The sequence below is a fragment of the Takifugu flavidus genome, chromosome 13, assembly GCF_003711565.1.
Source record: "Takifugu flavidus isolate HTHZ2018 chromosome 13, ASM371156v2, whole genome shotgun sequence".
NCBI lineage: Eukaryota > Metazoa > Chordata > Actinopteri > Tetraodontiformes > Tetraodontidae > Takifugu > Takifugu flavidus.
In genome coordinates, this window is record NC_079532.1 from 9,688,460 (window position 1) to 9,716,271 (window position 27,812).

Below are 27,812 nucleotides of genomic sequence, written 5' to 3' on the forward strand. Positions count from 1 at the left end.
CTGGGGTCCCCCGCTGCTGCCAGACGGCCACACCCTGACCTGGAACCACAACGTGTGACCACGAGTCAGCGAGCTGAAAGAAAGACGTAGCTGGCCCAGACTAAATGGCCGACACACAGGAAGGCAAGAGCTTGCTTCATGGGGGCTTGAACTCACACCCTTCAGATTATGAGCCAGAATCCTGGCTCCCTGCCTGCCTGTGGCGCCTGCCTGCTCCGCTCTTTGTCTTCATTTTCCACCTCATTTTTCATTTCTTTTGGATTTTCCATTCCCTCCTGTCCCACAGTGATCACACTGGTGTGTGATCCGGTGCCACGTGCTCTCTGTTTATCATCGGGGGGGGTGGAGAAACGGAGGAGCGAGACAGCGTCTGCGCGCCGCTCTCTCATTTTGTCTGATGCGCCCGCCGACACAACCACTTGCAGCTCTACGGACGCACACGGGAACAGGACGTAAATCCAGCTGGTCCAGACTGCGAGGTGGGATAAAACACCGTAGGTACAGTAAAGCTTTATCCATCTGCAGCATGATTATCGTCCTCAGTTTCTATGGGTGTGTATGTGTGTGCACAGCATTCGGGTCATCGGGAGCGTTGGTGATGCTGTCGGCGTAAACATCTCTTTCCTTTTTTGAATTGTGTCCCTAATCTGTCCTTAATCTGTCTGAGGTTGTGGAGCATTAGGACATCAGATGCAGGTTTCATGTGCTAACACGATGACTGGTGCTGCACCCTCCTGTTAAATGCACCCCCGCCCCACGTGCACCTCCCACCCTCATCGTGTGTGTTAGAATCAAGGAGATGCTGACAGCTGGGGTTCCAGGGGTTTCCAGAGGTGTTGTATTCGCTGGTGAAACATCCAGAACAATCCTGTTTCTGAGGGAACGTGCAGAGGACGGCGCTCTGCTCCCCGTTCGTTAGCGACTGACGCGTCCACTGGAGCTGGTAGGACGGACAAATTGGAATTTTGGAGTGCCTCCTGCATTCTTGGCTGCGTGCTGATGGCAGAAGCTGAACGGCTGTGATGACTAAAGGGCAGCATCCGTCCAGGTGGTGCGCGTAGAGGGTTGGACGAGTCCTGCCTTCTCTTCAGTTAAACGTGCTCGTGACCAATTCAATGACTGACTGGTTGAGAGATGAGATCGGCTCAATGTCCAGGTCACAGTTAAAGTTCAATTAAACCTTTTAGCATCATGGCTGTACGATTTAAACCAGAAAAGATTTCAGGTTGTGGAGGAAGGGGCGGAAGAAGTCTCCTCTTTTTCTTCAGCATGACACAACTATCGCCGTGGCGACAGTCTTCCCTTTGGGAGCAGGTCTGTTTCTCCGCTCTGGCTTTAAATAGATTAACAAAGAGCAGTCGTGCACGCTCCTATAGGAGCTGCCCAACCACATCCATATTTGGGGGGGAAACAACTTGGACTCATTGAGGTGCTCACAAGATGATGGAAGTCTAAAGCCCAGAACAACGCAGGCCTCCTCACCTGAAGCCCCCACGGAATCAGACCTGGTGAAGGCTTCACCTGCTGGTCAGGGTCAGGGTCAGGGTCATTGGTTCACGACTCTTAATGTGACTGAATGACAGATTGTTCTGACGGTCAGCAGAGGAACATTCAGTAAAAATGCAGCTACGCGTCCTCATGGGAGCTTTTTTCTGGTTGATTTAATATCCTGACTTTTATTTATTTCGCCTGGTATCGGTGTAGACGCCAAGCTTTAGGCCACGCCTCTGTCGCTGTCTCCCATTCTCTGGAACAGACGTTGGCCTTGGGCCACTGGGAAGCCGCTGCTGTTTAGCGTGCTGGCCCGGTTCTGCTTCACCAAATACAGTAACGCTAATAATAAGCAAGGAGACGACAGCGCTGCTCTCTGGGAAACCCAAACGCTAGAATTTAGAACCTGCTCACATGTGCAGGAACACAGTATTTTATAAAGAATTCTGGATCGGGACATTTGTCACTCCTTTAAGGCCATTTTTCTTTTATTGCCTGCAGTCACCTATAGATTCGTGTCATTGCTTCGCCATTGCCGTGCTACGGCGTGCTACGGCGTGCTACAGTAAACTAAAATACAGTAAACTAATCAAATAAAAAGAGCTTTAGGGTAACCCTAACCCTAACGACGGACCCGTTAGCCCCCTAAAGCTCCACCATTCAGTCACGTGACCCTCGGTCACTCTTCGGTGTCCACGGTCCGTTTCCGTCGATTCCTTTAACGTGGTCTGAGCAACAATCGTGCCTCCATCTCAGCGCCAGTGGTGATTGGTTTATGAGTGGACGTGACGGATTGGCTACCGTTGATTTAGAAGGTAACGTGTTTGAAGGTCATCGATGTCCTTTTTTTTTTTAGTTTGGTATCTCCAGGGAGGAACCCTAACCCTAACCCTAACGAGCAGAGTAAGGTCCTGTCATCCCCACAGACCCCCCTAGCTTCGACCCGCTATCAGCGGTCTCGTTTCAAACACCAGCCGGGTGCTGACGGGTTGTTCCAGTTGTTCTATTTAGTGACTGCACAGTTGATAGGATGAGTAAAGGGCTCTGAAATGAGTGCTGTTCGTCACCTTTATCACCATGAATGGATCAATACGGCCCCTGGAGGGGTACCGGCCTGGTTCGGGTCGCTCGGTGTCCACAGCAGCAGTCACACTTTCTAAATGTGTTCCGGGACGAGATGCTCTGGTATTTATTATCAGTAAAGCACAATTAAATATGGAAATATGGAAAAAGCTTTGCCTAGATTTAGTGGGACTCTTAACACACGGTTCCGACACGGTTCCGACACGTGGCGTCCGTGCTTGTGAGAACCTAAAAGAATTCTTTTCCTTTCTCTCTGGTTCTTTTCAACACCAAAAATCATTAGAATCAATTCCAGTATTCACTGAAATGGAAGGAGTATAAATCCCTTTGATCATTTTCCCATTACATCTGTTTCCTGTCGATATTCTTTTGTTAATGAGTGACAGGCTAACGCTCCGGAAGAGCATGAATGAGCTGGTTATTTCTGGCTATGCTAAGCTCCCAGTGTCAGTGTGTTACTCTAATGTCCCACACTAAACGTCATGGACCAGACCAGACCAGACCAGCTTAGCCAGCTCAAAGAGCACGAACAAGACAAGTTCGGTCTGTTAGCTAGCAGATGTGGGTAAAAATATGATAGTATTTGATTTTCTAATCTAAAGCATTATTCTTTTGCCCAGGATGGTTTAGGGCTCAGAAGGAATGATGAGGTGAACATGCGGACGTCCCCAAACTAACACCTTTAAGTTATGTCCCAATAGTTGAGTGGTCAGATGGTGAGACGCAACAGTTATTTTTAGTTCCTTTCTTGATTATCAGCTCCCTCTAAAGCAAAGTCAGGAATCCACGGGACTGTGGTGCACCTGTTTCTAGCAGTGAAGGTTGGCCATTGCTGCTCCGTGTGGGTTTTTACTAGATTTAAAGGACACTTCGATCAGAGCACGAAGGAAATGAGCAGCTCTGAAGACGACGCCTCCCCGGCTTGGCTCCTTGGATCTGGTTCTCCAGTTGGTTCAGGAAGGAATACGGCAGCACTCCCCTGTTCCAACCACACGCCGTCCGTCCGTCTGTCCTGCTGGCGCTGTCAGCTGACCGTCCAAACACCCCCACCAGATTGGAGGTGTGGTTGTGTTTCTGTTTCTGGCTGCCTTGATGACCCAACTGTGCCCTTCATCTGGAGCCAGACAAATTCAGGTTTGGGATTTTAGGGAATCTGAAGGGAGCAACGAAAAGCAGAATTTAGCTTTAATCTTTGGACGAGATGTGGACCGAAACCTAAAGCTAAAGAAGATCATGGTTCACATATCACATTTCAGCTACTATTGAAGAAAGAGTTGGTGTAATGGAACCAATCAACCAACCATATGTGCAGACTAAACTATGCTGTTTTAATAGTAAGTATAAAAGCAACCCTTGCTTGGGGGGGTCATTACCCTAACCCTAACCTGGAACCCTAACCCTTAACCCCTAACCTGGAACCCTAACCCAGAACCCTAACCCTTAACCCCTAACCCAGAACCCTTAACCCTAACCTGTAACCCTTAACCCTAACCTGGAACCCTAACCCGGAACCCTTAACCCTAACCCGGAACCCTTAACCCTAACCTGGAACCCTAACCCAGAATCCTTAACCCTAACCTGGAACTCTAACCCAGAACCCTTAACCCTAACCCAGAACCCTTAACCCTAACCTGGAACCCTAACCCTTAACCCCTAACCTTAACCCAGAACCCTAACCCGGAGCCTGTACGGGTGAAGGCACGGTACACCCCCGAATCAGTTGCCATTTCATTGCATTGCCCTACATTTGGGGGGTTGGTGCCTTGCTCAGGGGTATCTCAGTGGTTCACAGAAGGTGTCTTGGCACCTCCTCTAACCACCAGAACGGAGCGTCTGCGTTCAGACTCCTACAGCCCCCCTACAGCCCCCCTACAGCCCTGGCCAGCAGTTATTAATATTAAAGAGTTAGTTCTTCTAAATTACAGCAAATCACGAAGCAGTAAATGAAATGAATATTTTTACTGTGGCATCAACAGCTTCAGGAGGCTAAATATAGCCAACGTGATTGAGTCCTTAGCCAGCGCTTACGTAAGCTGGTCACAATGAACAGCAACAAAGTGACAAGTGGGGGCTTTGGATGACACCCGTCGCGTGTCGACTGGACACATTGGGAGAATAAAGATGGACGCAGCAGTCATCCACATAATGGGATGAGGCCGAGATCAATACTCATCCAATTCTGTTGGATTCAGCCTGATATCGGGTCCGTCAGCGGCAGGTTATGAAAGACCAGGACGTGGGTCCGTCAGCGGCAGGTTATGAAAGACCAGGACGTGGGTCCGTCAGCGGCAGGTTATGAAAGACCAGGACGTGGGTCCCTCAGCGGCAGATTATGAAAGACCAGGACGCAGGTCTGTCAGGGGCAGGTTATGAAAGACCAGGACGCGGGTCTGTCAGGGGCAGGTTATGAAAGACCAGGATGTTGGTTCGTTAGGGGCAGGTTAAGAAAGACCAGGACGCGTTGTTGAGGATCCGTCAGATCTAATTTGATTCCTTTTTCTTGCTCGACTGTAATTTTGGAACATTAGGAGTCACTTTCTGAAGCTTCTGTCCCTGCAAACAAAGCAAACTGACTTAAATATCTGGAATTTTCTGATCTCTTCGATGCACAATAAGGCAACATGGCGGCACGAGAGGTCAAATCCCAGCGAAGGTCAGAGGTCAGGGTCGGAATTAGTCCTGGAATAAAAAGCCGTTTGAGCCTAGAATGGAAGTTTGACACCTTGTTGGGTCCAGTCGTGGCTCTGTTGTCATTGTGCTGTCGGTGTCGACAGTCAGACCTGAAGACCCCCCTACCCCCACCGCCCCCTACCCCCCCCACCACCCCACCACCCCCTACCCCCTACCCCCCCCACCACCCCACCACCCCCTACCCCCCCCACCACCCCACCACCCCCACCCCATGTTTGCTGTCTAATGAATGTTCATGTTTCACGTTAGGAATGTTGTGGTTCATCTTGGGCCGCTGTTGCGATGCAAATGTTCCCTTAAACACCAGCTGTCCTCTGCGTGATGAAACGGAAAAGCAACCGTTCTGTGTGTGTATTTTTGTCGGTTGTTGCCATGGTGACTGCAGGTTGCTGTCCAGGATGGCGGCTATGAAGGAGCAGCAGATCACGGAAGAGAAGCCCCTGCTGCCAGAACAGCGAGGACCGGACTCAGACGCGGTCAGTCCAAACGTTCTCACCCCTTTTGTCTTCTCTGGGGGGGCAAATCCTTGTGAACTGTGTTGGTGCACGTGTCCCCGTGAGATGGTCCTGCGCATTTGCCACGATGGGATGTAATTAGAAAAAGGTCTTGTTTCCCAGCAGAGGGGATAAATGAATTCCGTCCAGCTAGGACCCTCGTGTCAAGCTCTGGCTCTGGGGCCGAGCTCTGGCTCTGGGGCTGAGCTCTGGCTCTGGGGCCGAGCTCTGGCTCTGGGGCCGAGCTCTGGGGCTGAGCTCTGGCTCTGGGGCCGAGCTCTGGCTCTGGGGCCGAGCTCTGGCTCTGGGGCTGAGCTCTGGGGCCGAGCTCTAGGGCCGAGCTCTGGCTCTGGGGCCGAGCTCTGGCTCTGGGGCTGAGCTCTGGGGCCGAGCTCGAGGGCCGAGCTCTGGCTCTGGGGCCGAGCTCTGGATGAAACGCAGGGACTCACAGTTGTTTGGGAATGAACCAGAAGCCAGAGCGTGTCCATCAGTCCTAAAGATCATCTCGCTCTTTCGCTGGGAACCATGGAAACCGCCGTGGTGCCATTTTTAGTTCTATCATTCATGGTGCTACGATATGTCGTGCGTCACTATGACATCGATCCGCTCAATTACCCAAAGGTCGTTAGGTCTGCTCATTATGACTCCTGCTGGGGAAATTACAGAAGCCATCGACTGGATTCTATCGATCCGGTTCCCTGTTTGCGATGGCCAGGGTGCTGCTTTGGAGGCCCTGGCGTGAGTGGAGCTTCAGGCATTCATGACATTTTCAGGTTGAACGTGTTGCCTGCAGAACAGCAGTAAAGACCAGTCGTGTTGTGAACGTTTCCAGAGCGCTCCCGTAATTCCCCTTCATCCAGATGTGTGAACGGCAGCACATCTGTTTAACTGAGTGTGTTTATATTTCAGCACCTCGAACTGAAGCTTGGCATTAATTCCATTTTTAGAGTGCTGGTGTAATTGGTGTAATTTGAGAAATTAATCGTTAAATCCAATAAACAAACACAATCTGCTCCTTGATGCAAAACTGGATTATTGACACCAAAATAAATTCTATTGTATTTTTATTTTCAAGCACACGTGGCCGACCTGTTGCTCTGGTTTTTTCTGTCCTGCAAACATCAAAGCAGAATTAAAAAGCAAAATAGTTGCGGAAGCTACAACTTTTCTGGGCCTCTGCATTAAAACTGTGACCCAAAGGAAAATACACAATGCGCAGGAAAACCGATCCTGAAGGGTTTTAGATGAGCTGATCTGTTGCTCCGTCTCTCCAACACAGCAGGATAAAGGAGAGGAGGCGTCAGGTTCCATCACGCCTGCAGCCCCCAACCAGCCCCCTCCCCCCAGCCGCCCCACCCACCGTTGGCATGTCATCGCACGGCACTGGCTACGCCAGACCCGCTGTCGGACCAGCGGGGTTCTCCCGGTAACTGCACAACATGTTATTCCACGATGAAGGCTTCTCCTGCCTCCGCTAAACACCATGAAACACGCCGATTGAATAGAGGCTCATTTAGGACAGATAAATTCCAGGAATTCCAGGGTCCATCATTAGTAGGGTCATCATTAGTAGGGTCAACATTAGTAGGGTCATCATTAGTAGGGTCCATCATTAGTAGGGTCCATCATTAGTAGGGTCCATCATTAGTAGGGTCATCATTAGTAGGGTCATCATTAGTAGGGTCATCATTAGTAGGGTCCATCATTAGTAGGGTCCACATTAGTAGGGTCCATCATAGTAGGGTCCATCATTAGTAGGGTCATCATTAGTAGGGTCAACATTAGTAGGGTCATCATTAGTAGGGTCAACATTAGTAGGGTCCATCATTAGTAGGGTCAACATTAGTAGGGTCATCATTAGTAGGGTCATCATTAGTAGGGTCCATCATTAGTAGGGTCCATCATTAGTAGGGTCATCATTAGTAGGGTCCATCATTAGTAGGGTCCATCATTAGTAGGGTCCATCATTAGTAGGGTCAACATTAGTAGGGTCCATCATTAGTAGGGTCCATCATTAGTAGGGTCCATCATTAGTAGGGTCATCATTAGTAGGGTTCATCATTAGTAGGGTCAACATTAGTAGGGTCCATCATTAGTAGGGTCCATCATTAGTAGGGTCCATCATTAGTAGGGTCACATTAGTAGGGTCCATCATTAGTAGGGTCCAACATTAGTAGGGTCAACATTAGTAGGGTCATCATTAGTAGGGTCAACATTAGTAGGGTCCATCATTAGTAGGGTCAACATTAGTAGGGTCATCATTAGTAGGGTCCATCATTAGTAGGGTCCATCATTAGTAGGGTCCACATTAGTAGGGTCCAACATTAGTAGGGTCCATCATTAGTAGGGTCCATCATTAGTAGGGTCCATCATTAGTAGGGTCAACATTAGTAGGGTCCATCATTAGTAGGGTCCATCATTAGTAGGGTCCATCATTAGTAGGGTCAACATTAGTAGGGTCCATCATTAGTAGGGTCCATCATTAGTAGGGTCAACATTAGTGGGGTCCATCATTAGTAGGGTCCATCATTAGTAGGGTCAACATTAGTAGGGTCCATCATTAGTAGGGTCCATCATTAGTAGGGTCAACATTAGTAGGGTCCATCATTAGTAGGGTCAACATTAGTAGGGTCCAACATTAGTAGGGTCCATCATTAGTAGGGTCAACATTAGTAGGGTCCAACATTAGTAGGGTCCAACATTAGTAGGGTCAACATTAGTAGGGTCATCATTAGTAGGGTCCAACATTAGTAGGGTCAACATAGTAGGGTCATCATTAGTAGGGTCCATCATTAGTAGGGTCCATCATTAGTAGGGTCCATCATTAGTAGGGTCATCATTAGTAGGGTCATCATTAGTAGGGTCCATCATTAGTAGGGTCCATCATTAGTAGGTCCAACATTAGTAGGGTCCATCATTAGTAGGGTCCATCATTAGTAGGGTCATCATTAGTAGGGTCAACATTAGTAGGGTCATCATTAGTAGGGTCAACATTAGTAGGGTCCATCATTAGTAGGGTCAACATTAGTAGGGTCATCATTAGTAGGGTCATCATTAGTAGGGTCCATCATTAGTAGGGTCCATCATTAGTAGGGTCATCATTAGTAGGGTCCATCATTAGTAGGGTCCATCATTAGTAGGTCCATCATTAGTAGGGTCAACATTAGTAGGGTCCATCATTAGTAGGGTCCATCATTAGTAGGGTCCATCATTAGTAGGGTCATCATTAGTAGGGTCATCATTAGTAGGGTCAACATTAGTAGGGTCCATCATTAGTAGGGTCCATCATTAGTAGGGTCCATCATTAGTAGGGTCAACATTAGTGGGGTCCATCATTAGTAGGGTCCAACATTAGTAGGGTCAACATTAGTAGGGTCCATCATTAGTAGGGTCAACATTAGTAGGGTCCATCATTAGTAGGGTCAACATTAGTAGGGTCATCATTAGTAGGGTCCATCATTAGTAGGGTCCTCATTAGTAGGGTCCATCATTAGTAGGGTCCAACATTAGTAGGGTCCATCATTAGTAGGGTCCATCATTAGTAGGGTCCATCATAGTAGGGTCAACATTAGTAGGTCCATCATTAGTAGGTCCATCATTAGTAGGGTCCATCATTAGTAGGGTCAACATTAGTAGGGTCCATCATTAGTAGGGTCCATCATTAGTAGGGTCAACATTAGTGGGGTCCATCATTAGTAGGGTCCATCATTAGTAGGGTCAACATTAGTAGGGTCCATCATTAGTAGGGTCAACATTAGTGGGGTCCAACATTAGTAGGGTCCAACATTAGTAGGGTCCAACATTAGTAGGGTCAACATTAGTAGGGTCATCATTAGTAGGGTCCAACATTAGTAGGGTCAACATTAGTAGGGTCATCATTAGTAGGGTCCAACATTAGTAGGGTAACATTAGTGGGGTCCAACATTAGTAGGGTCCAACATTAGTAGGGCCAACATTAGTAGGGTCCAACATTAGTAGGGTCATCATTAGTAGGGTCCACATTAGTAGGGTCCATCATTAGTAGGGTCCATCATTAGTAGGGTCATCATTAGTAGGGTCCAACATTAGTAGGGTCATCATTAGTAGGGTCCAACATTAGTAGGGTCATCATTAGTAGGGTCCAACATTAGTAGGGTCAACATTAGTAGGGTCATCATTAGTAGGGTCCAACATTAGTAGGGTCATCATTAGTAGGGTCCAACATTAGTAGGGTCAACATTAGTAGGGTCCATCATTAGTAGGGTCAACATTAGTAGGGTCATCATTAGTAGGGTCCATCATTAGTAGGGTCATCATTAGTAGGGTCCAACATTAGTAGGGTCATCATTAGTAGGGTCCAACATTAGTAGGGTCATCATTAGTAGGGTCTGTACGGTGATGCTGTATCAGTGTTTGAGGACCAGTCAACTTGTGTATTCGGGGCCACATGAAAAACAGACCCCAAATCACTTCCTTCACTCCATACGGGAAGGTATTATGGGTGTATGGCGCCCCCTGCTGGAATTATTCCAGTACTGTCATGAGCTCAGGTCCTGAATGCCATAGTCGTCCTCCAACAGTTCTGTTTCTCAACCATCCGTCACTGTTTCTTTGAATACACACACTCTTCTTTCTTCTCTTCCTGTCTCTGCCCTGCAGGAGAGCTGTGACCAGCTGATGCCGGTTGGGGATTGGAAGGTGTGTTGCTCTTTTCTCACACTTGTTTTTTCAATGGCTTAAACACCATTTAGATTAGGAGCCACAATCGTGCACCCAATTAGCAAGACCATCCAGGGAGGGGGAGGGGGGGAAGGGGGGGAAGGGGGGAAGAGGGGGGAGGGGGGGGGGAGGGGGGGGAGAGTGGGAGGGGGGGATAGAGAGGGGGGAGGGGAGAGGAGGGAGGGAGGAAGGGGGAGAGAGTCGAGGGGGGGAGGGGGAGAGAGAGAGGGGGGAGGGGAGAGTAGAGAGAGGGAGGGAGGGCGGGGAGAGAGAGGGGGGGAGGAAGGGGGAGAGAGAGGGAGGAGGGGGGTGAGAGAGGGAGGGAGGAAGGGGGAGAGAGAGGGGGGGAGGAAGGGGGAGAGAGGGGGGGAGGAAGGGGGAGAGAGGAGGGGAGAGAGGGGGGGAGGAGGGGGAAGAGGGGGGGGGGAAGGGGGAGAGAGGGGGGGAGAGGAAGGGCGAGCAAGAGCAAGGTTCGGCTGAGTCAGCGTTCTGAACCTTCTGTCAACAGGAAAGAGGGATTGAGAGAGAGAAAAGGGGGAGAGAGGCAGTTGGAGGGACAAAGAAAGAAAGAGCAAGTGTGTCTGCTGCAGTCAGCGTGGCGCGGCAGCACACGTGCGCTTGTGCACGTACACTCAGACCGGAGATGGAACTGCTCTCCTCTGATGGTGAGGTGCAGTGAGAGGGTTGACGGAGGCTCTAAATCTGCCTAGTGGGCGATCGAGGATCCACTTTCTCACTTGTTAGGAGCATTTCAACAACATTTCCTGCATGAAATAGTGGATTTACTGTTCGTTTGTGACTCAGGATGTCATGAAATAGTGGATTTACTGTTCGTTTGTGACTCAGGATGTCATGAAATAGTGGATTTACTGTTCGTTTGTGACTCAGGATGTCATGAAATAGTGGAAGGCTGCTGTCTGTCACTGCTGCAAACAGGAACGTGGGTTTGGTGCTAGAAAGGTCCCATTTGATCGATCTGGGTTAGAAAGCAAACAGCAATAATAAGCCAACATTCTATACGACACAGGACGCTCACACAGCTCTGGCCTCTTCACACTTCCCTCAGCATCCCTCCATTCTCTGAGAGGGAGGAGAGAAGAGGAGGGGGGAGGGAGGAGAGAAGAGGGAGGGAGGGAGGGAGGAGAGAAGAGGGAGGGAGGAGGGAGGGAGGAGAAAGAGGGAGGGAGGGAGGGAGGGAGGAGAGAAGAGGGAGGCAGACTGACTCTAGACTGCAGGAGAGTCTCGTGAGCCCCCCCCCTGGACCCCGTCCCTCAGTGCAGGAGAGTCCCGGCTGCTCACCCACCTGATTTCACGCTCTTCTTCTTCTTCACCGGCTCGGGCTAAAACCAGCGGCACCATGCCGGAGTGCTGGGACGGGGTGAGTGGTTGGTGCCACGGTGTGACTGTGACCCACTGACACACTTGTGCCATAGCAATGCAGCACACTCACACGCACTCACGCACACACACGCACACACACGCACACACACTCACACACGCACACACACTCACGCACACACACTCACACACGCACACACACTCACGCACACTCACGCACACACACATGCACACACACTCACACACGCACACACACTCACGCACACACACGCACACACTCACGCACACACACTCACGCACACACACGCACACACACTCACACACACTCACGCACACAGGGTGATTCCATGTGTGTGAGTCTTGTATTTTCGCGGTGTTGTGATGCACGGACGGCGATGTCCTGTTGGACGTGTGAAGGTCACCCCCCCCCACCCCCACCCATCTCGTATCGGGTTTATGAGGAGCTGCTGCCAGCGAAGGATTGTGCAGAATTTTAGCCACATTTTGGGATTTAGATGTGTGTTCTGGTGCACGTGGGCTGCTGGGGGTGTTGGAGGGTGACAGTAACGTAGCAGAACCCCCATGTGTGGAGGACCTGATGGAGAAACACACAGCAACCCCCCCCCCAGTTTTCTGGGCTTGGTGTGTTGATGGAGCTGGGATGATGACGTGAGTGTCCTCCACAGGAACATGATGTCCAGACCCCTCATGGGATGCTGCACGTGGTCATCCGCGGGGCGCCGAAGGGGAACAAGCCCGCCATCCTCACCTACCACGATGTGGGACTGAACCGTGAGTATCCACACTGCTGTGGGCCGGGGGGGCTCGACAGATGTTCCAGGGTCCTGAGGAGCGTGTTTCCACACACGGGGGGGCATTAATATGAAAAGAAGGGAAAATAATGAAGGCTGTTGTGTTGAAGCTTGGTGACGAAAATAGAAATGAGTCGGGAGGCAAAAGAGAGAGAGAGAGAAGTGGCAACGGAATGTAGGTCAGAAAAACATCCCCATCACGTGGAAGGAGGCGGGGCCTGGCTGCCGCCGCAGAGCTGCGGCGCTGCCAGAGGGGTCCGGTGGGGGCGGTGTCATCGATGGTGGCTCAGATCACTGCTGAAACTAAAGGAGCAGCCTAACCCTCTTAACCTCTAACCCTAACCCTATCCCTCTAACCCTCTAACCCTAACCCTCTAACCCTAACCCTCTAACCCTAACCCGAACCCGAACCCGAACCCGCGAACCCGAACCCTAACCCTAACCCTAACCCTCTAACCCTAACCCTCCTAACCTCTAACCCTAACCCTCCTAACCTCTAACCCTAACCCTAACCCTCTAACCCTAACCCTAACCTAACCCTAACCCTAACCCTAACCCTAACCCGAACCCGAACCCTAACCCTCTAACCCTCTAACCCTAACCCTAACCCTCTAATCCTAACCCTAACCCTAACCCTAACCCTAACCCTAACCCTAACCCTCTAACCCTAACCCTAACCTAACCCTAACCCTCTAACCCTCTAACCCTAACCCTAACCCTAACCCTAACCCTCCTAACCCTAACCCTAACCCTAACCCTAACCTAATTGCTGAAGGTTCTGCTCTCCCTCATGATTCCTAACGAGTCCCATCCTGGGGTGACAGGCGCGGTGATACTGGGCTTCAGGTCTCCCCACCAGGATTTACAATGTTGATGCAGCAGCCTTCCATCTGAAGTTCAGGAGAAGTTCGTTTTAATTCTTAATCATAACTCGTGATATAAAACCCTCATCATAACAATACAAATCCATCCTTTTACTCTACAATACCTGCGGTGAGCTCATCTCGAGCCCTCCTTCTCCAGCAGCCACCATAACGTTGATGTTCAAGACCTCTGCTAGTTAAGACACCTGCCTGTTCTTCAAAGACGGCATTTGGAAATGAATCGATGTGTTGAAGAGAGAAAGAACATATGAACCAAGTGTCTAGAGAACAATACAAATAAAAAAACCACCTCGTGCTTCTGGCTGGAGAGGTTGGGGTTCTCCTGTGTTCCTCTGGGTTCTCCTGTGTTCCTCTGGGTCCTCCTGTGTTCCTCTGGGTCCTCCTGTGTTCCTCTGGGTCCCCTGTGTTCCTCTGGGTCCTCCTGTGTTCCTCTGGGTCCTCCTGTGTTCCTCTGGGTCTCCTGTGTTCCTCTGGGTCCTCCTGTGTTCCTCTGGGTTCTCCTGTGTTCCTCTGGGTCCTCCTGTGTTCCTCTGGGTCCTCCTGTGTTCCTCTGGGTCCTCCTGTGTTCCTCTGGGTCCTCCTGTGTTCCTCTGGGTCTCCTTGTTCCTCTGGGTTCTCCTGTTTCCTCTGGGTTCTCCTGTGTTCCTCTGGGTCCTCCTGTGTTCCTCTGGGTCCTCCTGTGTTCCTCTGGGTTTCCTGTGTTCCTCTGGGTCCTCCTGTGTTCCTCTGGGTTCCTGTGTTCCTCTGGGTCCTCCTGTGTTCCTCTGGGTTCTCCTGTGTTCCTCTGGGTCCTCCTGTGTTCCTCTGGGTCCTCCTGTGTTCCTCTGGGTTCTCCTGTGTTCCTCTGGGTTCTCCTGTGTTCCTCTGGACACGGCGACTTTAACATCTGCTCTCCATCCCTCCATCCTCTCGCCCTTTCCTTCTTCCTGTATCCTTCTTTCCTCAGACAAGCTGTGCTTCAACAGCTTCTTCAACAACAAGGACATGCAGGAGATCACCAAGCACTTTGTGGTTTGCCACGTTGATGCTCCAGGACAGCAGATCGGCGCCTCCCAGCTGCCCCAGGGGTACCAGACATCAAAGAACTGTCATTTTAAGAAGATATTTGAGATATTGAGCTGAGGTCTGCCCACAGGTACCAGTACCCCACCATGGAGCAGTTGGCTGGGATGTTGCCCACTGTGGTGCAGCACTTTGGGTTGGTGATGTTCACTTTGCACTAACTAGTCTCATCTCATGAACAGTAATTGTCATCATTTGTGCTGTTGATTTAGTTGATTTGGGGCTTGTTTCTTCACATTTGAAGACGTTTGGTGTCCACCAGATTGAGACTTTAGTTTGGGGAGCCAACAGAGTAGCAGCACCTTCAGAGCTGCTTCTCAGCCACCAAACACCTTTTCCAGTAGACGCCATGTTGCCTGCGTAGGTAGACCCTGGCAGCCTTTAATGAGTCCACGCTACTTTTAGGTTTAAGAGCATCGTTGGCATTGGAGTGGGAGCCGGCGCTTACGTCTTGGCCAAGTTTGCCGTAAGTCACAGGACAAGTTGGTACCATTTGAAGAGGCCAAAACATGGAAGAGGCGTCTGTTGACTCGGCTTTCTTTGGTTCCAGCTGATCTTCCCAGACCTAGTGGAAGGTTTGGTTCTGCTCAACATCGATCCCAATGGCAAAGGCTGGATCGACTGGGCTGCTACCAAGGTACGTGTGTGACGAGGGTCTGCTGAGCATCACAGGTCTGCCTTTGCTTTGGTAACCTTCTGGCTGTCTCCGTCCCAGCTGTCAGGTCTGACCAGCGCCCTGCCCGACACCGTGCTGTCACACCTCTTCAGCCAGGTGAGCTTCCAACAACATTTCCCATCACAACATCTCAACACAAGGTGTCAATCCAAAGACAACATTCCTGATCTGCTTTGGTGTGTTTTCCTGCAGGAGGAGCTGATGAACAATACCGAGCTGGTGCAGAGCTACCGGCAGCAGATCAACAACACCGTCAACCAGTTTAACCTGCAGCTCTTCTGGAACATGTACAACAGGTGCACAAGTGGCAGGCAAACGTGCTCCCAGGTTACAGAAGCCCTGCAGAGCTCCATCTCAGCGCTGTTGTGTGTCTTTCAGTCGGCGAGACCTGGAGATGAATCGCAGCGGGACGGTGCTCAACGCCAAGACCCTGAAGTGAGTGTGTGTCCGCAGGATGCAGCAGGATCATGAGCTCCTCATGAAACATGGAGCACATCAATTAGCTTCTCTTTAGATTTGATCTTTTTGGAAGTTCCTGCTTGGAACCGTGCTAAGGTTGAACCCTAACCCCCTAACCCTAACCCCCTAACCCTAACCCTCTAACCCTAACCCCCTAACCTAACCCTCTAACCCTAACCCCCTAACCCTAACCCCCGAACCCCCTAACCCTAGCCCTCTAACCCTAACCCTCTAACTCTAACCCTCTAACTCTAACCCTCTAACCCTAACCCTAACCCTAGCCCTCTAACCCTACCCTCTAACCCTAACCCTAACCCTAACCCTAACCCTCTAGCCCTAACCCTCTAACCCTAACCCTCTAAACCTCTAACCCTAACCCTCCATAACCCTGACCCCCTAACCCTAACCCCCTAACCCTAACCCTCTAGCCCTAACCCTCTAACCCTCTAACTGTAACCCTCTAACCCTAACCCTCTAACCCCCTAACCCTAACCCTCTAACCCCTAACCCTAACCCTAACCCTAACCCTCTAGCCCTAACCCTCTAACCCCCTAACCCTAACCCTCTAATCCTAACCCTAACCCTCTAACCCCCTAACCCTCTAACCCTCTAACCCAGGGGTGGGGAACCTTTTTCATATCGAGGGCCATTTCAATTTTTATAAAGTCCTCCGAGGGCCATACTATTATGAACACATACCTAGGGATGCAAAAAAAAGTCTATAACCACAGTGTGACTAAGTCTCATGATTGCTGCATTTGAGTTTGAATTATTTAGTTACCACACATGCATATAAAATCACCAAAAAAAAGAATAAAATGACAAGTAAAATATGTTTACATGATCATACAAAACAATAAAAAAAAAGAGGTGCAGAGTTGAGGCAAGAGACCCGTAAGGACCTGTTCGAGGCCTCTACTCACAAAAACTGCAAAACAAGATAATCAAGAAAAGAAATGAAAAGAAAGAAAGATAAAGACAATAATAATAACAACTAGATAGCACTCAGAGAGCGCAGACCTCCGCCAAGCGCAACAATTCCTGGCATATTGTGATTTCCACCATATTAGTCCCACATATACTTTGACTGCATATTTAGATTACTTGACCATAAAAACATACCGTTAGCCACTGGAATCATAACAATATATGTCTTAGTTCAATAGAAAAAAAATTCACGCGTTGAAACAATTTTACTTTGTCCGACGCGAGCGCCTCAGCCGCGGCTACGAGGCACGTTCACGAACTCTCCTTCGGCGTGAGGTTTCAGCTTCGTGGCTATTAATTCACTCACCACAAACCTTGCACGCGTAATATTCTCTCTGTCAGTACATGGTCGTGTGAAAGCTGCTTGTTGAGCCTCCAAACTCTGACGAAGAGCGTTAATTTTATCCAAACGCATCTGTCCTTTCAATTCGTCGAGTTTATGCATTATTCGTCCGTGTCAATCAGTCCAGCCCACTACGTACATCACATGCTGTGTTCACTGAACCTGACCTTGACTCGGACATAACATAACCGTCTGTTTTTTCTCAGAAAACGGGAAAATATTTCCTCTTGTTACGAAAGAAATTTCAGGATACGAAAGGCAAAAATACGCTACCGCTGCTACTCGCAACTCGCGGAGTTTAGCGAACGGTCCCATTGTATAAGTGCACATATAAAATATAAAAATCTTATTGCGTTGCGGGCCGGTAGAAATGGTCTCGTAGGCCGTATACGGCCCGGAGGCCGGGGGTTCCCCACCCCTGCTCTAACCCTAACCCTGACCCTCTAACCCTGACCCTCTAACCCTAACCCTGACCCTCTAACCCTGACCCTCTAACCCTGACCCTCTAACCCTCTAACCCTAACCCTAGCCCTCTAACCCTAACCCTCTAACCCTAACCCTGACCCTCTAACCCTAACCCTCTAACCCTCTAACCCTAACCCTAACCCTAATGAGCAGACCTTGTGGTTGCACCTGTAGGAGGGTTGAGGCATGAAAACAAGGGATTTTAGAAGCTCAACCTCCACGTCCACCAAGTGCTCCGTCCTGATGTGGACTCGTGATTGAAAGTGTGAATGTTCCTGCAGGTGTCCAGTGATGCTGGTGGTGGGGGACAACGGCCCTGCTGAGGAGGGAGTGGTGAGTTTCCTCTTCGCAGCACAACCTCCTCCATTTTATCGGCTGTTTATATCTGTAGTGTGCACGGTCATCCTCTCAGACCTGCTTCAGGTCCAGGGTTTGGGTTAGGCCCAGATATTTAGGGTTCTGCTGGATGTTCTGGACATGGTTGAGGGCATGGAGCTGACGGGAGAGCCAGAACTGCCCGCGAAGCGACCCAGCTCTGCAGCTCCTGGAGCACTCACGGTCTCCACAGACAACAGCTGACCCTAACCCTAACATGGAAGATTTCATTCCAGGCTTGAAATTACTGCAGAATTCCTGCCAGTTCTCTCTGCCAACAGCTGATTTTGTCCTCCAGGTTGAATGCAACTCCAAGCTGGACCCGACCAACACCACCTTCCTGAAGGTACACCATCATCTTGCCCTAGTTTGCTTGCATTAACCCCTCGACGCCTCAAGTTCTATGCAGTTGTCTGAGAAAATCAAGGATTTGTGTTGTGACTCACGGTAGATAGAAATGTGGTTCTGGTCCAAACGAAGCTGGCACTACGACCGCTCCGGCCCAGTAGGCTGGCGGCAGCTTGAGCAGGCCACACCTTGGCCAGCATTTTCAGGTGTTTGGTCAGGATGCTCGGCCGTAGCCGGAGCAGCTCCTCTAACTGTTGGCTGACGCTCTGGCTCCTCTCTGGCAGATGGCGGACTCTGGCGGACTCCCCCAGCTGACGCAGGTAACCACCTTCCTGAGCCAGCAGGCCACCAGAGCAGATGTTCATCTCTGAGGGTAACGTGAATGTTGCTTTGCAGCCGGCCAAGCTGACCGAAGCCTTCAAGTATTTCCTGCAGGGGATGGGCTACAGTACGTATGAGCGCTCCTTCTCTCCCTTTCAAATGTTCCCTCATGTGAGCGGAGATGTGATGTTCAGCTCCAGAGGGGCTCCAGCTGATCCGTCTCCCCTCTCACGTTCTCTCAGTTGCTAATGTGAAGGATGGCAGGTTGAGTGGAGGGCCAGGTACTTCCTCCTCCGTTGACCTCTGACCTCTTGCTGCTGTCCCGTTTGATGACCTTGGCACCTCCATATTTATTTTTACCCAAAGTCAGTCACGAATACAATCGATTTTGGGCTGTTATGAAATTATTTTGGACGTTTTCCTTCATTTATGAGTTTTCTTTGCTCCCAAAAACATTTTTGTTGGATGACAAATATTTTTCTCCTGTGGAAAAATATCCTTCGCTCACGTTGTGGCGACCCTCTTCTGTCTGCATCTGCAGCTCGTTGCATGGCCTTCAGCCGGGTTGGTTAGGGTTAGTTAGGGCTAGGGTTAGTTAGGGCTAGGGTTAGTTAGGGCTAGGGTTAGTTGGGTTAGGGTTAGTTAGGGTTAGTTGGGGTTAGGGTTAGTTAGGGTAGGTTTAGTTAGGGCAGGGTTAGATAGGGCTAGGGTTAGTTAGGGTAGGGTTAGTTGGGGTTAGGGTTAGTTAGGGCAGGGTTAGATAGGGTTAGTTGGGGTTAGGGTTAGTTAGGGTTAGGGTTGGTTAGGGTTAGTTAGGGCTAGGGTTAGTTGGGGTTAGGGTTAGTTAGGGTAGGGTTAGTTAGGGTTAGGGTTAGTTAGGGTTAGGGTTAGTTAGGGTTACTATGAAACAGTAAATGTATCAATAGTGGTTGACGACCTCAGAAACCAAAAAGAATAAATTGGATCTTGTTTTGTCATCCAGAGGACGAGTGAACATTTAAATCTGCTGTATCTTCATCTACATGTGCACCAACGTGGTCCAAGTTACAGCAGGAGGGGGGCGGGAGGAGGGAAGGGGGGGGGGCAGGAGGGGAGAGGATGGAGGGGGGGGTGGGGGGGGGGCAGGAGGGGAGGATGGAGGCAGGGGGAGGAGGAGGGAGGGGGGGCAGGAGGAGGCAGGAGGGGGGCAGGAGGAGGGCAGGAGGGAGGCAGGAGGCGGGGGGGCAGGAGGAGGCAGGAGGGGGGCAGGAGGAGGGCAGGAGGAGGCAGGAGGGGGGCAGGAGGGGGGCAGGAGGGAGCAGGAGGGCGGGGGGGGGCAGGAGGAGGCAGGAGGGGGCAGGAGGGGGGCAGGAGGAGGCAGGAGGGGGGCAGGAGGGGGGCAGGAGGAGGCAGGAGGGGGGCAGGAGGGGGGCAGGGGGGTTGCAGCCGTCCATCCCAGCATGTCCCCCCACGTCAGCTTTCATTCTTTGATTCTTTGCCTGCTGCTAACGTAACTGCGGCCTTTTCTGCCTCCCAGTGCCGTCGGCCAGCATGACCCGGCTGGCTCGCTCTCGAACAGCCTCCCTGACCAGCGCCAGCTCCATGGACGGCTCCCGCTCTCGCACCTGCACCCACTCTGACAGCTCGGAGGGGGTGGGAGCAGCCACCCAGACCATGGAAGTGTCCTGCTAAGGTAGAGGGACGCAAAGAGAGCGGCGAGGAAGAGTCCAGGAAAGAGCTGAAGCCGGAGCTCTCTGTCTTTCTCTGGGTCCCCTGGGTCCCCTGGGTCCCCTGGGTCCCCTGGGTCCCCTGGGTCCCCTGGGTCCCCTGGTCTGATGTAAAATACTGCCATGTGTTGAATCTCCAGTCCACCCCGTCAGTCCTCTCCCCAACTGTGGGCCGTCTGAGTCACTTTCATGTTGTGCTTCGTGTCTCCTTTTTATTGCCTCTACACTCTTTTAAAGCCCCAGAAAAAAGGAGGGGAGGGGCCACATGATGGCGCTGCCCCGAGCACCAGAAAATTAAAGACCTGCTGGTAAAAGAACAGGAAAGTGGGGCGGAGAAACGTGCTCTTTCTGTGGTTTCGTGCATGAATTCTGGTGAGGATGGGGGGTCTGTGGGTCACAGCCATTAGCGTTAGCGTTAGCATGGTGAGTCCACCAGGCTGATTCAAAGACAGCTACATCGCAGGTGCACAGATCAGATCTGCTGTTCCAGACAGGAAATGATGCGGCTGCACCATCAGTGTGGAGGCAGAACCATGTTCATTTAAATAACCAGTCCTAACCCTAACCCTAACCCTAATAACCAGTCCTAACCCTAACCCTAACCCTGTTCATTTAAATAACCAGTCCTAACCCTAACCCTAACTCTAGTAGTAGAAGCTAGCCCGTTAGCACACAGGAACTGAACATCTGGTTACTGTGACGTAGCTGCTTAAGAAGAAATGCTAATATCTCGTGAATTTGCTATAATGTCTGTATTGAGCACGTTATTGTAGAATGGGACAGAAAAACAGCTAATTAGAGGGTGAGGCTAATTAGAGGGTGACGCTCAAAAATGTGCAAGATGAATGAAACCAGGCGGGACCGGAAGCATCACGGACGGCTCTGCTGGGCCGGACCGAGGCTCCACCACAGACACTCATCATCAAGGTGCACCGTTAACGTGCACGTCAGTCTGGTGCATCGTTAATGTGTTTTATTTTAGGGTTTAGTAGTTCGTCAGCAGTATTTAGGGGGTGTCGTTAGCACCTCAGGCCCCCAAGACAAGAGTGCCCCCCCCCCGAATGCTCCCGCAACCAGAGCGGCCTGGTGGGGGGCTTTTGGCTTTGATCTACACAGTGTTCATGCACCACAATCACTTGATCTTGTTTCCAGTTCAGCCCTTTGATCTCTGGGAAATGGGTGGAGCTTATTGCAGAGGTGTGCACGTGAGGCAGCCTGTAAGGGACGGGGCTGTTTTGGAGCCATTTGGGCACCAAGCTCAGAATGTAGGGCACCCCCCCGCCACCTCCCCCTTAAAACAAACCACAAAGTGCCCCGACTCTCACAGGCCAGTCCAGACGCACCCAAAGGGCTAAATGCTACATGCTAACGTCACTTTTCTCAGCAGTGTTCGTGGTGTTTCTGAGGGGACGCAGCAAAGCCGCCGACAAGCTTTTTCTGTTCTTTCAAACTAAACAAGATTCATATTGTGCTTCTTAAATTTGAAGAAGAGCTCCTAAAAAGTTCATGATGGTTCGATCACCACAGTGAGTCTCTGGAGGATCAGACTGAAGAGTGCACGTAGCAGAGGGTGGACACGACCACAGCTGTTTCTGAGCATCTCCAGGCGTTCCTCCTACATACCTGTCCGGGGGGGCTCCTGAATGTACCTGTACCTATGCCTCACCAGAAGCCTCGCTGAGGTTAGCATCCCCTCCCCAACAGTGCTGAGGTTAGCATCCCCTCCCCAACAGTGCTGAGGTTAGCATCCCCTCCCCAATAGCTCTGAGGTTAGCGTCCCCTCCCCAACAGTGCTGAGGTTAGCGTCCCCTCCCCAATAGCTCTGAGGTTAGCGTCCCCTCCCCAACAGCTCTGAGGTTAGCGTCCCCTCCCCAACAGTGCTGAGTTAGCGTCCCCTCCCCAATAGCTCTGAGGTTAGCGTCCCCTCCCCAACAGCTCTGAGGTTAGCGTCCCCTCCCCAACAGCTCTGAGGTTAGCGTCCCCTCCCCAACAGCTCTGAGGTTAGCGTCCCCTCCCCAATAGCTCTGAGGTTAGCGTCCCCCCCCCAATAACTCTGAGGTTAGCGTCCCCTCCCCAACAGCTCTGAGGTTAGCGTCCCCTCCCCAACAGTGCTGAGGTTAGCGTCCCCTCCCCAACAGTGCTGAGGTTAGCGTCCCCTCCCCAATAGCTCTGAGGTTAGCGTCCCCTCCCCAACAGCTCTGACACCTTCAGGCTCTTCTCAAGGCCTTGAGCTGCTAGCGGTGATCCGAGGGTCTAGCGTGGGCTGCAGGGCTTTCTGGAGCAGGTTCAGCCCCGGTTGTGTCCGTTCTGGAGCAGGTTCAGCCCCGGTTGTGTCCGTTCTGGAGCAGGTTCAGCCCCGGTTGTGTCCGTTCTGGAGCAGGTTTCAGCCCCGGTTGTGTCCTCTCCTACAGGCACACCTTCACCTTTTATAGCGTTGGTGGAAACATTATTGTGCTGTTGTTCTTCTTGACTCCATTTTTATTGAGCAATAAGTTTGGAGGGTTAGGGTTAGGGTTAGGTTAACCCTAACCCTACCCCTAACCCTCTCCCTGTGAACTCGCTGAAGGACTCGAACCTGCTTCCTTGTTGGACGTGTAAACTACAAATATATTCGTATACCAAGGATAAACTTTCTGTCTGTGTACTAATCAAGTGACCAATAAAGAGTTTAGAATCACAGAATTGACATTTTTTGAAACAGCATTTTTATTAATGAATGAATGAATGAGTGTAAGATAAGCAGAAGCAGCCCATAATTCCCATATTTCAGGCTGATTTGTCTGTGTCCCACATGCTAACCACATGAGCAGTTACATCGTAGCATCAAGCTGACGTGTCTCCATCCCATAGAAACGTCTCATCGAACCCTAAAACCTCCTGATGGTTTCACATCTGCTAGAATGGGAATTTGCTGAACAGAAGCTTGTAGGAGACCATCTTGGAGTCACAGTAGAGATGGAGCGCCTGGTCCAGGGGGCTGTAGTTTAGGGAATAAATGTTCGGAGACATCTTGTGGATGAAAATGCCGAGGTTGAACTTCTCCGCCCCCGTGGTCGTGTCAAACGAGTAGAAGATTTCCTCGAAGCGAGTGTCGATGTAGCGCGTGGCGTAGAGCGTCCCACACACCATGAAGGTGTTGGTCACCTCCTGCTTATAGACGGAGGTGCTCCAGGTTTGGTTGAGCATCGGAACGTCGCCCTCCTGCACCTTGGACAGCACCAGGTTGCCCTTGTGCTGGATGGTGGTGTAGACCACCCAGACCCCCCCTTCATCCGTTGCCAGGTCCAAATCTGTGAATTTGTGGCATTCGTCCAGACTGCAGAAGTCGCCTTTGGAGTTGTATCTTCAAAAAAGGCAGAGAAAGATCAGCTCAGACGTCTTGTTGAAGGCCCCATGGAGGGGAACCACCCACCTGGTGCCCGCGGGTAGCTGCACAGAGGTGACGCTCTTGGAGGTGAGGTTGAAGCGACAAACCGCCGCTCGGTTGTAGCAGTTGTAATACAAGGCCTCACCGTACAGCACCACATTGGGACCCTGGATGGTGTCGGTGCCTGGGTTGGAGGAGCTGATCTCCACGTTACCTGCAAGAAGGTGGAGAAGCATCGGTTAGCTGGACCACACGAGGTCCACAGGAGGACCACACGAGGTCCACAGGAGGTCCACATGAGGACCACACGAGGTCCACAGGAGGACCACACGAGGACCACAGGAGGTCCACACGAGGTCCACAGGAGGACACACGAGGACCACACGAGGTCCACATGAGGTCCACACGAGGACCACACGAGGACCACACGAGGACCACAGGAGGTCCACAGGAGGACCACAGGAGGACCACAGGAGGTCCACAGGAGGTCCACAGGAGGTCCACAGGAGGACCACACGAGGTCCACAGGAGGACCACAGGAGGTCCACAGGAGGTCCACAGGAGGTCCACAGGAGGACCACAGGAGGTCCACACGAGGTCCACACGAGGACCACAGGAGGACCACAGGAGGTCCACACGAGGTCCACACGAGGTCCACAGGAGGTCCACACGAGGTCCACACGAGGACCACAGGAGGACCACAGGAGGTCCACACGAGGTCCACAGGAGGTCCACACGAGGTCCACATGAGGTCCACAGGAGGTCCACAGGAGGACCACAGGAGGACCACACGAGGTCCACAGGAGGTCCACAGGAGAACCACAGGAGAACCACAGGAGGACCACAGGAGGCCACAGGAGGTCCACACAAGGACCACAGGAGACCACAGGAGAACCACAGGAGGTCCACACAAGGACCACAGGAGGACCACAGGAGGTCCACAGGAGGACCACAGGAGAACCACAGGAGGACCACAGGAGGACCACAGGAGGTCCACACAAGGACCACAGGAGAACCACAGGAGAACCACAGGAGGTCACACAAGGACCACAGGAGGACCACAGGAGGTCCACAGGAGGTCCACACAAGGACCACAGGAGGTCCACAGGAGGACCACAGGAGGTCCACAGGAGAACCACAGGAGGACCACAGGAGGTCCACAGGAGGTCCACACGAGGACCACAGGAGGTCAGACGAACCCACCTTGGGCCACTCTACCACCACATGCTACTCACGTTCATGGCCCGTTTCGTGGTTGAGACCATCAGGTCGCCTTACCCGGGTCACTTTCCCCAGCGATGAGCGCTCTCAGGCTGGAGTAGCGACGTACGGAGTTGGCGTAGCTGTTGCCGGAGGTCATCATCACCAACCAATACCAGCTCTCCTTCCCAGGCGGTGGTCTGGGATCTCGACCCCAGGCTCCATATTTGTGTGACCCGGGGAACTCTCCTTCAGAGAAGACCCGCGGTTCGCTCACGTTCTTCAACCAGCCGAGGGCGCAGGGACCTCCAGCAGCCATGAAACACAGGAGAAACTGTTGAAGTTCCTGAGGCGTTCCGACGAGGCCGAGCTGTTCCTGACGTACCTGCTGGATCAGGAGTGTCCTGGCCGCTCGCTTCCTGCTGCTTCCCACACTGATCCAGTTGCTTCATCAGAACTCTGTTCTCTCTCCGGGTTTTCACCACCCCCGTCGAGTCCAGGACCTCCAGGAGGCCCAGCTCCCGTCTCAGGATGTCCAGCTACAGACCAACAGAAGATCAGAGACTGTCTGTCTGCCTGTCTGTCTGTCTGCCTGTCTGCCTGCCTGCCTGCCTGCCTGCCTGCCTGCCTGCCTGCCTGCCTGCCTGTCTGTCTGCCTCACAACACTTATAGACAATATGATTCTTGCTGGGGCGTTTCAACGTTCCTTCGGCATTCCTTCATTCCTAAAGTGGCCAGTATTCAGTATTCTGGACGCTGTATTCAGTATTCCGGACGCTGTATTCAGTATTCCGGACGCTGTATTCAGTATTCCGGACGCTGTATTCAGTATTCCCGACGCTGTATTGACTATTCGGGACGCTGTATTGACTATTCCGGACACTGTATTGACTATTCCGGACACTGTATTGACTATTCCGGACGCTGTATTGACTATTCCGGACACTGTATTGACTATTCCGGACGCTGTATTGACTATTCCGGATGCTGTATTGACTATTACGGACACTGTATTGACTATTCCGGACGCTGTATTCAGTATTCCCGACGCTGTATTGACTATTCCAGACGCTGTATTGACTATTCCGGACACTGTATTCAGTATTCCGGATGCTGTATTGACTATTCCGGACACTGTATTGACTATTCCGGACGCTGTATTCAGTATTCCGGGCGCTGGGATCTCACCAGTCCAGCGGTGCTGTCGGTGAGGCGCTGGTGTGTGACGGTGGTGCTCCTGAGCCGGTGGAGGAGCTGCTGGACCTCCAACAGTTCGTTCTCCAGCAGCTTCAGGCTGATGACTCCGTACAGGTCTCCGTCGTCCTCGCGCTCCAGAACGGAAGTGTCACTTTCCAGCTGGAGCAGACGGCGCTCCAGGCCCAGCAGCAGACCCTGGAGTTCCAGCGCCTGCACAGAGACACCTGCTCACCCTCACATCACGCCGGCGCCGCCAGGTTAGGGTTAGCGACCTCTGACCTTCTGGGGTTAGGGTTGGGTTAGAGGATTAGAGGGTTAGCGACCTCTGACCTTCTGCGGTTAGGGTTAGCGACCTCTGACCTTCTGGGGGTTAGGGTTAGAGGGTTAGGGTTAGCGACCTCTGACCTTCTGGGGGTTAGGGTTAGAGGGTTAGGGTTAGCGACCTCTGACCTTCTGGGGGTTAGGGTTAGAGGGTTAGGGTTAGCGACCTCTGAACTTCTGGGAGTTATGGTTAGAGGGTTAGGGTTAGCGACTTCTGACCTTCTGGGGGTTAGGGTTAGCGACCTCTGACCTTCTGGGGGTTAGGGTTAGAGGGTTAGTGTTAGGGTTAGCGACCTCTGACCTTCTGGGGGTTAGGGTTAGAGGGTTAGTGTTAGGTTAGAGTTAGGGTTAGCGACCTCTGACCTTCTGGGGGTTAGGGTTAGAGGGTTAGTGTTAGGGTTAGCGACCTCTGACCTTCTGGGGGTTAGGGTTAGAGGGTTAGTGTTAGGGTTAGAGGGTTAGTGTTAGGGTTAGCGACCTCTGACCTTCTGGGGGCTGTTGTCCACGTTACACCTGGTGGCATTTTCCTCCAGCACGCCCAGTTTGTTGTGAGGGAAAAGCTTGTCGGGATTTTCCACCTTACACACACACCTGTCTGGGGAGGGAGCCTGGAGTATACAACAATGTAATAACAATGGTAATAATAGTGAAAATAATATGAATAACAATAGTAATAATAACAACAATAACAACAGTGATAATAATAATGTGAAAATATTATTAATAAGAATAGTTATATTAATAATAACAATAGTAATAGTAATAACAATACCAATAATAGTGACCATATTATGAATAACTCATAGTGAAAATATTATTGATAATAATAATAGTAGTAATGAGGATGATGATAATAATAATAGTAATAATAATGTAATAATAGCGATAATAACGATGGTAATAAATGCTTTCTTACCTGCTGGCTGACGGGCAGCAGCGCACAGAGAGCAACCATCACGTGCACGATCATGATGCCTCTGAAGTCCTCCTGCTCTCAGCAGTCCCATCTGGTCTTCAGCTCCCTCTGGAGCACGTGACCGTGAGGGTTAGGGTTAGGGTTAGGTCACGTGTGCGTGCACGTGTGCGTGCACGTGTGTGATACAGGTCAGAATATGATGACTCCCCGTCTTTTGTTGCATCTGAATCAGCACACAAATATTTTTAGAAGATGAACAAAACCGATTCTGCTGTGACTTCACTAAAATTCCACAATATTTTGGAGAAGAAGAACATGAAAAATTCCAGAGCTTTTAAATCTTCTCTGCACCAGGGAAACAGAATCGACCGAGACATCAATGTTTGGAATCACTTCAGGAGACCCTGTTCCAGCAGGAACGATCCAGAACCTGCTGAAGGCTGCTGGTGGAGGAAGACAAGGAGAAGAAAGGGTGAAGGGAGAAGATCACGTATGCTGAAGGGGCACAACAAACTCCATCACCAGCTCCATCAGCAGCTCAATCAGCAGGTCCATCACCAGGTCCATCACCAGCTCCA

General features: G+C 51.2%; 2 protein-coding genes and 1 long non-coding RNA gene across 7 annotated transcripts; 2 read left to right on the forward strand and 1 right to left on the reverse strand.

The window, feature by feature from the left end:
* Nucleotides 1-340: 340 nt before the first annotated feature.
* On the forward strand, nt 341-22,915 carry ndrg4 (NDRG family member 4). 4 transcript variants are annotated; one of them, XM_057051934.1, is made up of 20 exons: nt 341-498; nt 5,651-5,741; nt 7,039-7,185; nt 10,398-10,436; nt 12,482-12,587; nt 14,438-14,558; nt 14,627-14,689; nt 14,959-15,019; nt 15,104-15,190; nt 15,269-15,325; nt 15,422-15,525; nt 15,608-15,664; nt 17,765-17,816; nt 18,157-18,204; nt 18,491-18,526; nt 18,603-18,654; nt 18,770-18,808; nt 20,044-22,089; nt 22,147-22,233; nt 22,292-22,915. In XM_057051934.1, exons 1-18 carry the CDS (start codon nt 398-400, stop codon nt 20,196-20,198), a joined length of 1,416 nt encoding a protein of 471 aa, XP_056907914.1. In that variant the 5' UTR covers nt 341-397; the 3' UTR covers nt 20,199-22,089; nt 22,147-22,233; nt 22,292-22,915. The 4 variants fall into 4 exon arrangements, with proteins under 4 accessions (XP_056907914.1, XP_056907915.1, XP_056907916.1 ...); XM_057051935.1 differs by lacking the exon at nt 18,770-18,808; XM_057051936.1 differs by lacking the exons at nt 341-498; nt 5,651-5,741; nt 7,039-7,185; nt 10,398-10,436 and adding an exon at nt 11,692-11,835.
* LOC130536206 (olfactomedin-4-like) lies at nt 22,916-27,368 on the reverse strand. 2 transcript variants are annotated; one of them, XM_057051933.1, is made up of 7 exons: nt 27,235-27,368; nt 26,804-26,926; nt 25,989-26,207; nt 25,186-25,339; nt 24,879-25,106; nt 23,646-23,814; nt 22,916-23,576 (listed from the first exon to the last, which is right to left on the reverse strand). In XM_057051933.1, exons 1-7 carry the CDS (start codon nt 27,286-27,288, stop codon nt 23,129-23,131), a joined length of 1,395 nt encoding a protein of 464 aa, XP_056907913.1. In that variant the 5' UTR covers nt 27,289-27,368; the 3' UTR covers nt 22,916-23,128. The 2 variants fall into 2 exon arrangements, with proteins under 2 accessions (XP_056907913.1, XP_056907912.1); XM_057051932.1 differs by having other exon boundaries at nt 26,804-26,913; nt 27,235-27,356.
* On the forward strand, nt 23,717-24,477 carry LOC130536209 (uncharacterized). Its single transcript, XR_008953306.1, has 3 exons — nt 23,717-23,857; nt 24,022-24,043; nt 24,077-24,477. It is a non-coding gene; the product is annotated as an uncharacterized LOC130536209 (long non-coding RNA).
* Nucleotides 27,369-27,812: the final 444 nt, after the last annotated feature.